Raw genomic sequence first — 12,175 nt, 5'->3', positions numbered from 1 at the left:
CACATGTAAATGAATGAAAATCGACCATTCTTTTTCACCATTTACTAAAATAAACTCAAAATGGATCAAAGACCTAAAGATTAGGCCTGAAACAATAAGTCTTCTGGAAGAGAATATTGGCAGTACACTCTTTGACATCAGCTTCAAAAGAATCTTTTCGGACACCATAGCCCCTCACATGAGGGAAACAATAGAAAGAATAAACAAATGGGACTTCATCAGACTAAAGAGCTTCTTCAAGGCAAGGGAAAACAGGATTGAAACAAAAAAACAGCCCACTAATTGGGAAAAAATATTCACAAGTTATTTATCCGACAAAGGGTTAATCTCCATAATATACAAAGAACTCACACAACTCAACAATAAAAAATCAAACAACCCAATTACAAAATGGGCAGGGGACATGAACAGACATTTCTCCAAAGAAGATATACGGATGGCCAATAGACACATGAAAAGATGTTCATCATCGCTAATCATCAGGGAAATGCAAATCAAAACTACACTAAGATATCACCTTACACCTGTTAGAATGGCAAAAATATCCAAAACCAAGAGTGACAAATCTTGGAGAGGCTGTGGAGAAAAGGGAACACTCACACACTGTTGGTGGGAATGCAAACTGGTGCAGCCGCTATGGAAAACAGTATGGAGATTCCTCAAAAAGTTAAGAATAGAAATACCTTATGACCCACCCATCACACTACTGGGTATCTATCCTAAGAACCTGAAATCAGCAATTCCAAAAGTTCCATGCACCCCTATGTTCATCGCAGCATTATTCACAATAGCCAAGTCATGGAACAAACCTAAGTGCCCAGCAACTGATGATTGGATAAAGAAGATGTGGTATATATATACAATGGAATACTACTCAGCCATAAAAAAGGACAAAGTCATCCCATTCACAACAACATGGATAGACCTTGAGGGTATTATGTTGAGTGAAATAAGCCAGACAGAGAAAGACGAACTCTGTATGACTCCACTCATAGGTGGTAGTTAACATATGGACAAAGAGAACTGATCGGTGGTTGCCAGAGGAAAGGGGGGTGGGGGGAGGGCACTAGGGGTGAAGTGGTGTACCTACAACATGACTAATAATGATGTACAACTGTAATTTCACAAGGATGTTAACTTTCATAACCTTAATTTAAAAAAAGGAAAAAAAAAAAAGGTTGTTTAGGTGTAAACTTTCACCAGCATTGTGTAAGAACACCTATTTCACCACATTCTTGTCAATTCTGGGAATCTCTTTTTTTAATCACGACTTTAATATACCTTTTAAACTTTTCTTGTTTTAATATATCTTTCATTGAATATTTTTATGGGCGTATTGCTATTTCATCTTTTTTGAGTTATTTTTGTCCATTTTTTCTGTTGGAGTGCCTTATTTTTCTTATTGATTTGTAAATGTTCTTTCTATATTAAGGAAACAAAAAAATCTTACCACTCAAGGCAAATTCCTTAAATCTCATCAATAGGACTAGAATATATGATATTTCAATAAAGGGCATATATTCTTTGGGAAGTAATATGTTTATTAATAAAAAGTTCCATTTTTATTTATCATGTTGTGTAAAGAAGCAAGAATTCAAAATTTTCAGCATCAGCTTCTATGCACTTTTGAGAACAACACATGAAAGAAGAATGTACGTGTTTTCTAAAGTTCCTCTTTGTCCTATTCATCTTCCAGGTTTATGAGTACCCAGACACCCTCAGCATCAAGTTTATCATGTACTCATGGTGATTAAGATAAGCACTGACCCCTCCAATGTCTAATATTCTGTTTTGCAATAACACTTACAACATATTGCCATATGTGAGTTTACATTTTTACTTTTGAAAATCCATATTGCAATAAGCACAATCAAATGATTAACTACCAATGAGTGTTTTCGTGCAACTACGTGAGTTATCTCATTTTCCTCTACATTTATAAATATCTTATTAACATTAAACTGTGTATACTTTACTGAAACTGTAAGTATATTTTCCAAACTCCTGCCAGCCTCGGCCCTAGTCTTCCACTCTTTCCCACCAACCCAAGCCAGTTAGCCATGTAACTTTGGGCAAGTCACATGACTTCTGGAAGCCTCGGTTTCCTCATCTAGAATAAAGGAATGATACTAGTCTCTGCCTCCTAAGGTCCTTGTGAGGAGTCCCTTAGATCACGTACATAAAGTACACTGTAGATTATCAGGCACATGATAAACCTTCAGTGAATTGGAACAGAAGGCTTCTTTCAGATTTTTTTTCTTCCTAAAAAAAATCTGAAAAATTCTAGCATTTGGTCTGAAAGTAAGATAATGGGGAATTACCTGGAATCTCAAGCAAGGCTGTGGTGGCCCTAGCTGCTTTAGTAATGGCTTAGGCACTGCCCTGCGGCTTTTAGAAGACATGGGCAATCTCTTCTGATGGATGTGGCGACAGACTCGAGATCAAATCCTCCTCCTCCTCTCCCCGCGGGTGCCGTTCAGGTCCGACTCAGCTCCACTGTGATCTCTGTCTTCCTTTATCCCTCCAGCTGAGTTCCGGGAACTGGGAATCCAGTGCTTTTATGATAACCCTTCTCTGGTGGTCTGGGCCGACGTCATATTCCTCTGCTGCCTGCCATCTCAGCTGCCTAAAATCTGCATGGAAATTAACAGCAGCCTTGACAAAGCCTGCATTGTGTACAGCTTTGTGGCTGCCGTCCCAATACCCAGGTATCTTGTTAGGGTGAGCATGGAACTGGCAGAACTGCTGTGTCCTCATCTCTGACTTCTGCCTGCCCCCTCCAGCCCAGCCCCTACTTCTTAGAGCGGGTCACTCCCAGGTGTGAGGTGGAAGCAGCTTCCTTGGCAGACGGACCCAGCCACCCTTTCTACTTGTGTTTTCCCCACTTCTCCACGAACAGCATTCGTGGGTGGGACATTTTCTTTGATGTGCAGATGTTTACAATGGCAATACAGCATTGCTTGCCACTACTGGAAGCTGACTTGTGTTCCCCTAGTGCATCAACGAGAAGGGAAACCACCCGTCAACAGCACGAAAAGTGATTGAGAGCATGGGTCAAATACTATTTTTGTATCCCTGGTGTCTTGCCCAGTGCCGGGCACATGGTAACATGCAATAAGTGTTTGCTAGGTGGGTGGCTGAACACTCCCGTAACAAGCAGGGCGCTCAGCGCAGACCCACACCCACGTTTGCCTCGGAGCAGGGCTGTGCTGGGGGGTCTGTAGTTGGGTTGGATGGGAAGGCAGTGGATCATGTGGTGGTTTAGTCCAGTCCTGGCCCTGCACTCCCTGTCCTGGTGGCTTTCCTTCCAGGTTGAGACTGCTACTGAACCATACCAGTATCCTGCGGCCTCACTATCAGTGTGGTGATTCTGTCAACATCTGGGGGTCCAAGAAGGACATCACAGCTGCTCTCCAGGATCCTGTGATTCTTCATGCTACCTGCCCCTACAATCCTGCTGGTAATAGCTCACCATATTTTTTGGCACTTGTTTGAAAATTACCCTCCTCTTGGACTCTTGCTATCTTATTAAATCCGTGTGTGTGTGTGTGTGTGTGTGTGTGTGTGTGTGTGTTGGGGTTGTGTGGGAAAGTACAAGCTAGATACATTCTCAGCTATTTAGTTTTGTAGGGGAACAGCTTTGGTGGCAAAAAGCAGCCTTTATTAGGGAAAGTTGAGAAGTCTGATTATCTGGACCGTTTAGGGATGAACTGGAAACAATTTAAACAGGAGGATGCAGTGTCTGGGACTAAAACGGCTTTTCCCTGCTCTACTCTTGCAGTTTTCCCTAGTCCCTTCTTATTGACAAGAATCTTTCTAGAGGTTTTTAGAGATGCTTTTGCCATTAGCGATGTCTGCAGTAGTTCTACCTGTTGTCCTGTGGTAGGGTCAACACACACTGCGTTATAAAGGGCACAAGCAGGGCTCTTGGCCTAGGAAGGAGTAGTGTTTGCTTATCCTGAGGTTCATATGACCAGCCCGTCTTGGAAAAAAGGTGGCCGTGCACTGTCTGGGTTCGTCCTGGGTTGCCCGCAAACCTTTCAGGTGGTGCTAACTGGCATTTCCTTCTCATTGCTGTGTAGGGGGAATTGTCCTCAATATCAAGTGGCTGGAGGGAGTCTTCTATGCCGCCCTGAACGTCTGCAAGGCCAGGGAAATGCCCCACTTACAAGTGCTGCAGCTTCTGAACGGACTGTTCCTCTCCGTGCACTTCGAAAGCTGTGGGAAAGACGGAGCGTCCTGCCCCAAATTTCAGTTAGTAGATTTTGTCAGCAAAGTCTACGCCAAGAACCTACCTCAGAGAAGGTAAGGTATCAGACAGCTAGCCATTCTAATTTCTCCCACTCTTGTCTTTTTTTTTTAAGATTGGCACCTGAGCTAACAACTGTTGCCAATCGTGTTTTTTTTTCCTTCTGCTTTTTCTCCCCAAATCCCCCCAGTAGATGGTTGTATATTTTAGTTGTGGTTCCTTCTAGTTGTGGCATGTGGGACACCGTCTCAGCATGGCTTGACGAGCGGTGCCATGTCCACGCCCAGGATCTGAACTGGCGAAACCCTGGGCCGCCAAAGCGGAGTACTTGAACTTAACCACTCGGCCACGGGGCCTGCCCCTGTTGTCTTAACAGATGCTTTTTTCCTTTTTCCCTTTCACATTATCTTAAAAAATTTATAAAGAGAATACATTCTTGTAAAAAATCCAACTAGTGGAAAAGTGAAAGCCCTTTTAGCCCCAAAATACTATTTCCTAGACTTTACTTCTAATGGTTTTTGTATTTTTGTCTTTTTATCTTTGCCTTTACAAGCATATATTTATATTGTCATTATATTATAATGTGTATGCAGATATGCATTTTACTTTTGTGAGGAAGATTGGTCCTGAGGAAGATTGTCGCTGAGCCAACATCTGTGCCAATCTTCCTCTATTTTGTATGTGGGACACTGCCACAGCATGGCTTGATGAGTGATGTGTAGGTCCACACCTGGGATCCAAACTCACGAACCCTGGGCTGCCAAAGTGGAGTGCACGATCTTAACCACTGTGACACTGTGTTAGTAATCATCGATGGCCTGTGACATTTTCAGTTTGGTGATTTTCCTTCCCCGATCCTTGTTCCCTTCACCTCTCTCTTGTGCTGATCTCTTTCCTGGATCCCTCTTCCTTTGGTGTGGTTTACTCCTTCACTGTGGTAGATCGTATCCTCCTCCAGTAGCTTCCTTAGAAGAGGATGCATAGGAAGCAATTTTTAAAGACTATGTCTGAAGATGTTTTTATTCTTGCCTGCTATTCTATTGAGAACATAGCCAGGGATAGAATTCTAGGTTAAAAATAATTTTCCCTCAGAATTTTAAAGGCATCGCTCATTGTCTTTCAGTGTTTAGAGCTGCTGCTGAGAAGGTGCAGTGCCATTCTAATTCTTGAATTCACCCTTTGTCTGAAACGTGTTTCTTTTCTCTCTGGAAGCTTATAGGATCTTTTCACCTCAGTATCCTGAAATTTTATGATGTGTCATGATGTGGGTCTATTTTAATTCACTGTGTTGGCCTCTTGATGGGCCTTTCCTTTTATTCTTTTTCTTTAACTTTAAACAAACTGTGAAATATAACATACACAGAAAATGCACATTCCATAAATTCATAAACTGTTTAATGAATTATTGTAAAGCAAATACTCATGTAACTGCCACCCATAGAAGAAAGGACACCAGTGGTCCTTTTGATTTTGGATCGCAAGTTCTCCAGCTGTATCTTTGATAATTTCCTCCCTTCTCATCTGTTTTCTCTATTCTCTCGTTCTGGATATGTTAGTCAAATGTTAGACCTCCTGAACCAATCCACTGATTTTCTTCCTCTCTCCTATTTTCAGTATCTTCGTCTTTTTATTGTGCTTTCTGAGAGACTTCCTCAACTATATTGTCTTTGCTCTCATATTTTGAGCATATTTTCATTTTTGCTGTATTTTGATTTTCAAAGATTTTCTTTTTTGAAGATCCAAATATTTTTTTTTTTTTTAGATTTTTAAAATTTTTTCCTTTATCTCCCTAAAGCCCCACAGTACATAGTTGTATATTCTTCGTTGTGGGTCCTTCTAGTTGTGGCATGTGGGACGCCGCCTCAGCGTGGTTAGATGAGCAGTGCCATGTCCGCGCCCAGGATTCGAACCAACGAAACACTGGGCCGCCTGCAGCGGAGCGCGCGAACTTAACCACTTGGCCACGGGGCCAGCCCCTCCAAATATTTTTTATGTGGCATCCTGTTGTCATTTCACTAGGCAATACCATCTCTTATCCCTGTGAGAATATAAATGATAGAGTTTTTCCTCTGAAGAGTTTCCTCCAAGTTGCTTTCTGATTATTTGTTTTGGTCTCTACCATTCATTTTAGAGGGTTTCTTCAAGTGTATGGAGAACCTTGACTGTTTGCTCATATTTAAGATCCTGGTTACTGAAAACTTCACTGGCAACTCAGCGTTCGCTACTGTGGTCTTTACTAGAGAGAGATTTGGTAAGCTGTTTCCTTGGGAAACCCTGAATATTGATATCTTTAAGTCTTTGGGACCCAACTTGGGTAAAGAAAGCTGTGTGTGTGTGTGGAGAAAGACAGGTGGTCTTATCACTCAGTATGTATTTTTTCACTTTATTTCTCCCCTTTTCCGCAAATTCCTGCCCTCAAGAGGCCTATGGTCCCCCTGTTCAGAGACCCTCTGTCTAACCCTCTCCAGAGAATACCACTGCTGCTGGGGAGAGGGAGGGACACTCTCTTGATTGTGCAGCGTTGGGAGTACCATTACTGGGAGGGTCTCATCTTTTTAAGATTTTTCAACCCGTCAGCCTGTTTGTAGCCCCATCTCACCCTCACTTCCAGATGTACTGGTCCACTGCGTCCCGAGTCTTGAGGGCTCTGTGATGTAAATGGACTGCGCCTTGGCTTTCCCTGTTGCTGACTCAGGATTCAGCTCCATGTCATTTTTTGGTCCATTTTCTTTCTAGCTTCCAAACTTGTTGCTCTTGTGTCCTCTCTCTTTCTCATTTTATGTTCTTTGCCTATTTTTCTTTTCGATTGTTTGCTTTTATTTATTGTTTATAGGAGGTTTTCAGGAGGAATATGTTATGTGCACTGGAAATATTTTTCATTTTATTTCTCTTTCTTTTTGGTATCTTTTGCTGTTCAGAGGATTCTAATTTTTGTAGTCAAAATTGTCAAATCACTTCTTTATGGCTTCAGGGTTTCAAGTTATGAAGACCCTCTTCATCCAAAGATATTCTATATTTTCTTCTGGTATTTTATTTTTAAAATATTTAAATAATCAATTTGGGATTTTTGATATCTTTTATTCATTTTGGAAAGCCAATTGTCCTAACACTATTTATAGAGTAGCCAATCTTTTCCTACCAATTTGAAATATGATTTTATCATTGATAAACTGCAAGATATTCATGGGTATATTTCTAGACTCTATTCTGAACTGTGGATCTATCACTCTATTCCCATACTATAATTAATTACTATACTGTCCACCTATACTTTGGCATCTGGTAGAGCAAGTCCTCTTCATTATTATTTTCCAAAATCTTAATCCTTCTCACACGTTTATTCTTTTATGTGAACTTTAAAAAAAATAACTTGAAAAATGAGGAAAGTAACAAAAGTTGGGGCTGGCCCAGTGGCATAGTGGTTTAAGTTCGCAGGTTCGGATCCCAGGTGTAGACCTATGCACTGCTCATCAAGCCATGCTATGGCAGCACCCTACATGCAAGACAGAGGAAGATTGGCACAAGCGTTAGCTCAGCAACAGTCTTCCTCAAGCAAAAAGAAGAGGATTGGGGGCTGGCTCCGTGGCACAGTGGTTAAGTTTGCATGTTCCACTTTGGCAGCCCAGGGTTTGACAGTTTGGATCCCGGGTGCAGACACGGCACTTCTTGTCAAGCCATGCTGTGGCAGGCGTCCCACGTATAAAGTAGAGGAAGATGGGCACAGATGTTAGCTCAGGGCCGGTCTTCCTCAGCAAAAAGAGGAGGATTGGCAGCAGATGTTAGCTCAGGGCTAATCTTACTCAAAAAAAAAAAAAAAAAAGAGGTGATATGGTTCTGGGTAAATATAGATGGATGCTGATGAAATATTCTTGCCAAAAAAATTGAACCTGAATTTGATCAAGTCTATACATATAATTACCTTTTTATAGGAAATTCAAGAGACAGGAAAGTGTTAAGTGACTATGAGATATAATCAGCAAAATCCAGAATGTGGGAAACTTTAGAAGACAAACAACCCAATTTCTTCAACAAATAAACAGAGAAGAAAAAAAGAGGAAGGGGACCTTATAGATTACAAAAAACTTAAAAGTCACATTAACCAAAATGCAGGTATAGACTTGGTTCCATGTTTTTCCCCTCCTGTAATTAATGTTGTAAACGACATAAGTAGATTTCCTAATGTCAAGCTTTCCTTGCATTCTTAAATAAACCCTATGTAATAATAACACTTCCAGATGTTTCCTTGAAATTTATTTAAGATATTTACATCTACACTCATGACTGAAATTGGTATGTAGTTTTCAAATTTGGTATCAACGTTGTATTAACTTTATAGAATTAGGAAGCCTTTATCATTGCATCATAGAACAGTGTAAGTAACACAGAAATTACAGATTTCTTGAAGATTTGACAGAACTTAACTGTAGATACCTCTGGCCCAAATATCTTTTGGGGGAGGTTGAAATTTGACTATCTTTTCAGTTTTTCTAGTTTATGATCTATTCAGATTTACTACTTTTTGAGTCAATTTTGGTAATTCCTAGCAAAAATATTTCATTTTTATCTGGATTTCAAATTTGATGGCATAAAGTTGTACTTATATTTTCTTTTTTTGGTGAGGAAGATTGGCCCTGAGCTGACATCCATTGCCAATCTTCTTTTTGCATGAGGAAGACTGTGCCTGAGCTAAAATCTGTGCCAAACTTTCTCTACTTTGTATGTGGGATGCTGCCACAGCATGGCTTGATGAGTGGTGTGTAGGTCCACACCCTGGGATCCGAACCCACGAACCCCAGTCTGCCAAAGTGGTGCATGCAAACTTAATGACTACACCACCAGGTCAGCCCCTGGGCTGTTGTTTTTTAACTCAAGCATTTCCATTTTTATCTTTTTTTTTTCCTGCTTTCTCTCCCCAAATCCCCCAGTACATAGTTGTATATTTTAGTTGTGGGTCCTTCTAGTTGTGGCATGTGGGACACCGCCTCAGCGTGGCCTGACGAGTGGTGCCATGTCCACACCCAGGATCTGAACCAGCAAAACCCTGGGCTGCCAAAGCAGAGCGTGAGAACTTAACCACTCAGCCACAGGGCTGGCCCCCCATTTTAATCTTTAATAATTAGTTCCTTCCTCTTTTCTTTTGCTTTATTTTGTGGTTCTTTTTCTTAGCTTCTTGAATTAAATATTTATGGCTCATAAGATTTCAGTCACATTACTATTATAAAAATAATAAGAGCTAAGAATGTTCATCTAATCTCTTTAGCTATGTGCTATTGGCCTTTGAAATAACGATTACATTGTTGGGCACAAAGTCCCTGTGTTATTCAAATTTGCTACATCTTGCTACTCAAACTACCTGGGATCCATGCCATCATCTGGGAGTTTGTTTAGAAACACAGAATCTGGGGCCCCACCCTAGATATATGGACTCAGAATCTGCATTTTTACAAGATCCCAGTGATGCGCACATTAATGTTGGAGAAATACTGCTCTACATTCTCTTTCATCAGATCTGTGAGAATGAGAGGGATGGCATATTAATATTGTCACTGTAATTGTGGTTTCTGAAATTCTCTATGTTTCTAATCATCTTTGTTTTATAAAGTTTGAAGCCATATCATCTGATGAATAAAAGTTCATAATTTTTATATCTTCTTGGTGGATTATACTTTTTAATGGTATCCCCCCTTTTTTCACTTAAACTTTTTCTTTTGAGATTCACAAGCAGTTAAGAAATACAAAGAAATCTTATGTACTCATTTATCCAGTTTCCCTCAATGGTACAAATTATATACAGATATTGTAAAGCTATAGTACAAGACCACAACCAGGACTTCGACAGTGACACAGTCGAGATATAGAACAGCTCTATCACCAAGCCATCCTGCATGCTGGCCCCTCCTCCCCAACTTGGCAACCATTCATCTGTTCTCCGTTTCTATGATTTTGTCATTTCAAGGCTGTTATTTAATGGAATCACATAGTCTGCAACCTTTTGAGATTGACCTTTTTCATTCAGTGTAATTCTCTGGAGATTCATCACAGCTGCTGTGTGCATCAATAGTTTATCCCTTTTGATTGCCAAGTAGTATCCTGGCGTGGATGCACCACAGTTTGTTTAATCATTCACCTGGTGAAGGACATCTAGGTTGTTTCCAGTTTTTGGCTATTATGAATAAAGCTATGAACATTCATGTACAGGTTATGGGGGAACATAAGTTTTCATTTCTCTGGGACAAATGCTCAGGAATGCAATTCCTGGCTCATATGGTCGTCGAATGTTTTTCATTTTTATTTTTATTTTATTTTTTGCCAATCTCCCTCCTCCCCCTCCCCCTCCTCCTCCTCCTCCTTCTTCCTCTTCTTCTTCTCCCCAAAGGCCCCCAGTACACAGTTGTGTATTCTAGTTGTAGGTCCCCCTGGTTGTGCTATGTGGGACGCCGCCTCAGCATGGCTTGATGAGTGGTCCCATGTCTGTGCCCAGGTTCTGAACTGGTGAAACCCTGGGCCACCAAAGTGGAGTGCACGAACTTAACCACTCGGTGACAGGGCCGGCCCCTGAATGTTTATTTTTTTTAGTCACTGCCAAACTGTTCCTCAGAAGTGGTTGTACCATTTAAAATTATCACTAGCAATGTATGATCCAGTTTCTCTGCATCCTCATGAGCATTTGGTGTTGTCACTTAATTTTATTTTATCATTACACCTATAGATTAATTTGTGGAGACTTGCTGTCTTTATTATGTTGAGTTTTCCCATCTATGAACACAGTATGTCTCTCCATTGATTTGCATCATCTTTGATTTATTCATCAACATTTTGTAGTTTTCAGTGTGCAAGTCCTGTACATGTTTTGTTAGATTTACACCTAAGTATTCCTTTTTGTGTGTGTGAATGGAATTACATTTTTAATTTTGGTGCCCAAGTGTTCACTGCTAATATATATAAATACAATTGATTTTTGTATGTTTATTTTGTATCCTGCAACCTTGTTGAACTCATTTATTAGTTCTAGGAGATTTTTTTGTGGATTCCTTGGGATTTTCTACATAGGCAATCATGTCATCTATAAATTGGGACAGTTTTATTTCTTCATTTCCTATCTGTATGCCTTTTCTTCCCTTTTCTTGCCTTAGTGCACTGGCTACAACTTGCAGTATTATGTTGAAAAGAGTGGTGACAGCAGAAATCCTTGCCTTACTCCTGATCTTTTTAACACTGTAACAACCCTATGTCTTAATGCTTTTTAAATTAATATTACTTAAATTATTTAAATTAACAAATTAACATTGCTCCATTTTCATTTGCATATTAACTTCTACTTCTTCCCCTATACAGTTGAACAGGGTGTCTATTTTTTTTTTAAGAGGATATCTTAAAAGAAATGAGATCTTCTCCATTCCTAATGTCCATGATCCTCTTATGTATTCTCTTCCTAAATCAAGGAAAATATACTGAAAAGGATGTGGATGTCATTATTGTAATCATTGTTTAATTATGAATTCCTCCCCAAACACACTTAGAGAAATGTACATAAGTGTGAAAACTCATCATAAGTAAAATTAAATAAACATTGAATAGTTCCAGCTGAATTTTAAATTTAACCGTGAATTTTGATTAGTTTGATAAGAAAATGAAGAACTTTTTTTCCAAGTGGAGGAAAACTTTCTTTAAAGGAAATGTTTAACAGCCTAATCAGATATATGGAACAGACAAAAAAAGTAACAGTATTTATTTATTTTTCACCCCAGGCCTTTCCCCTGGTTTGATCTGACTGCTGTGCAACTCAAGGAAACTCCCTTTGGCCAGCATCTCTCAACCAGGACTGCTCTCCAGGACCACCTTACCCAACTATATTGTGATTCATTTGGTGTCTCTCTAACCAACGAACAACGGCCAGTGGTTTGCCCAGGCTCTCCTTCCCAATAA

General features: G+C 40.1%; 1 protein-coding gene across 3 annotated transcripts in view; it reads left to right on the top strand.

Moving 5' to 3' along the window:
- Positions 1-12,175, top strand: part of NOXRED1 (NADP dependent oxidoreductase domain containing 1) — a 21,701-nt gene extending 9,526 nt beyond the window's left edge. For 2 of the 3 annotated variants that reach the window (XM_014840908.3, XM_044774100.2), the window contains exons 4-7: positions 2,528-2,708; positions 3,312-3,460; positions 4,083-4,305; positions 11,998-12,175. In XM_014840908.3, coding sequence (XP_014696394.1) covers positions 2,528-2,708; positions 3,312-3,460; positions 4,083-4,305; positions 11,998-12,175 — 731 coding nt within the window. Of the gene's footprint in view, positions 1-2,527; positions 2,709-3,311; positions 3,461-4,082; positions 4,306-6,380; positions 6,501-11,997 lie in introns of all 3 variants that reach the window. The other variant, XR_011504709.1, reaches the window with a different exon arrangement.

This window comes from Equus asinus, chromosome 7 (genome assembly GCF_041296235.1).
Source record: "Equus asinus isolate D_3611 breed Donkey chromosome 7, EquAss-T2T_v2, whole genome shotgun sequence".
In the NCBI taxonomy this organism is placed as follows: domain Eukaryota; kingdom Metazoa; phylum Chordata; class Mammalia; order Perissodactyla; family Equidae; genus Equus; species Equus asinus.
The sequence above is the reverse complement of the archived record's forward strand: the minus strand, read 5'-3'. Positions and strand labels throughout refer to the sequence as shown.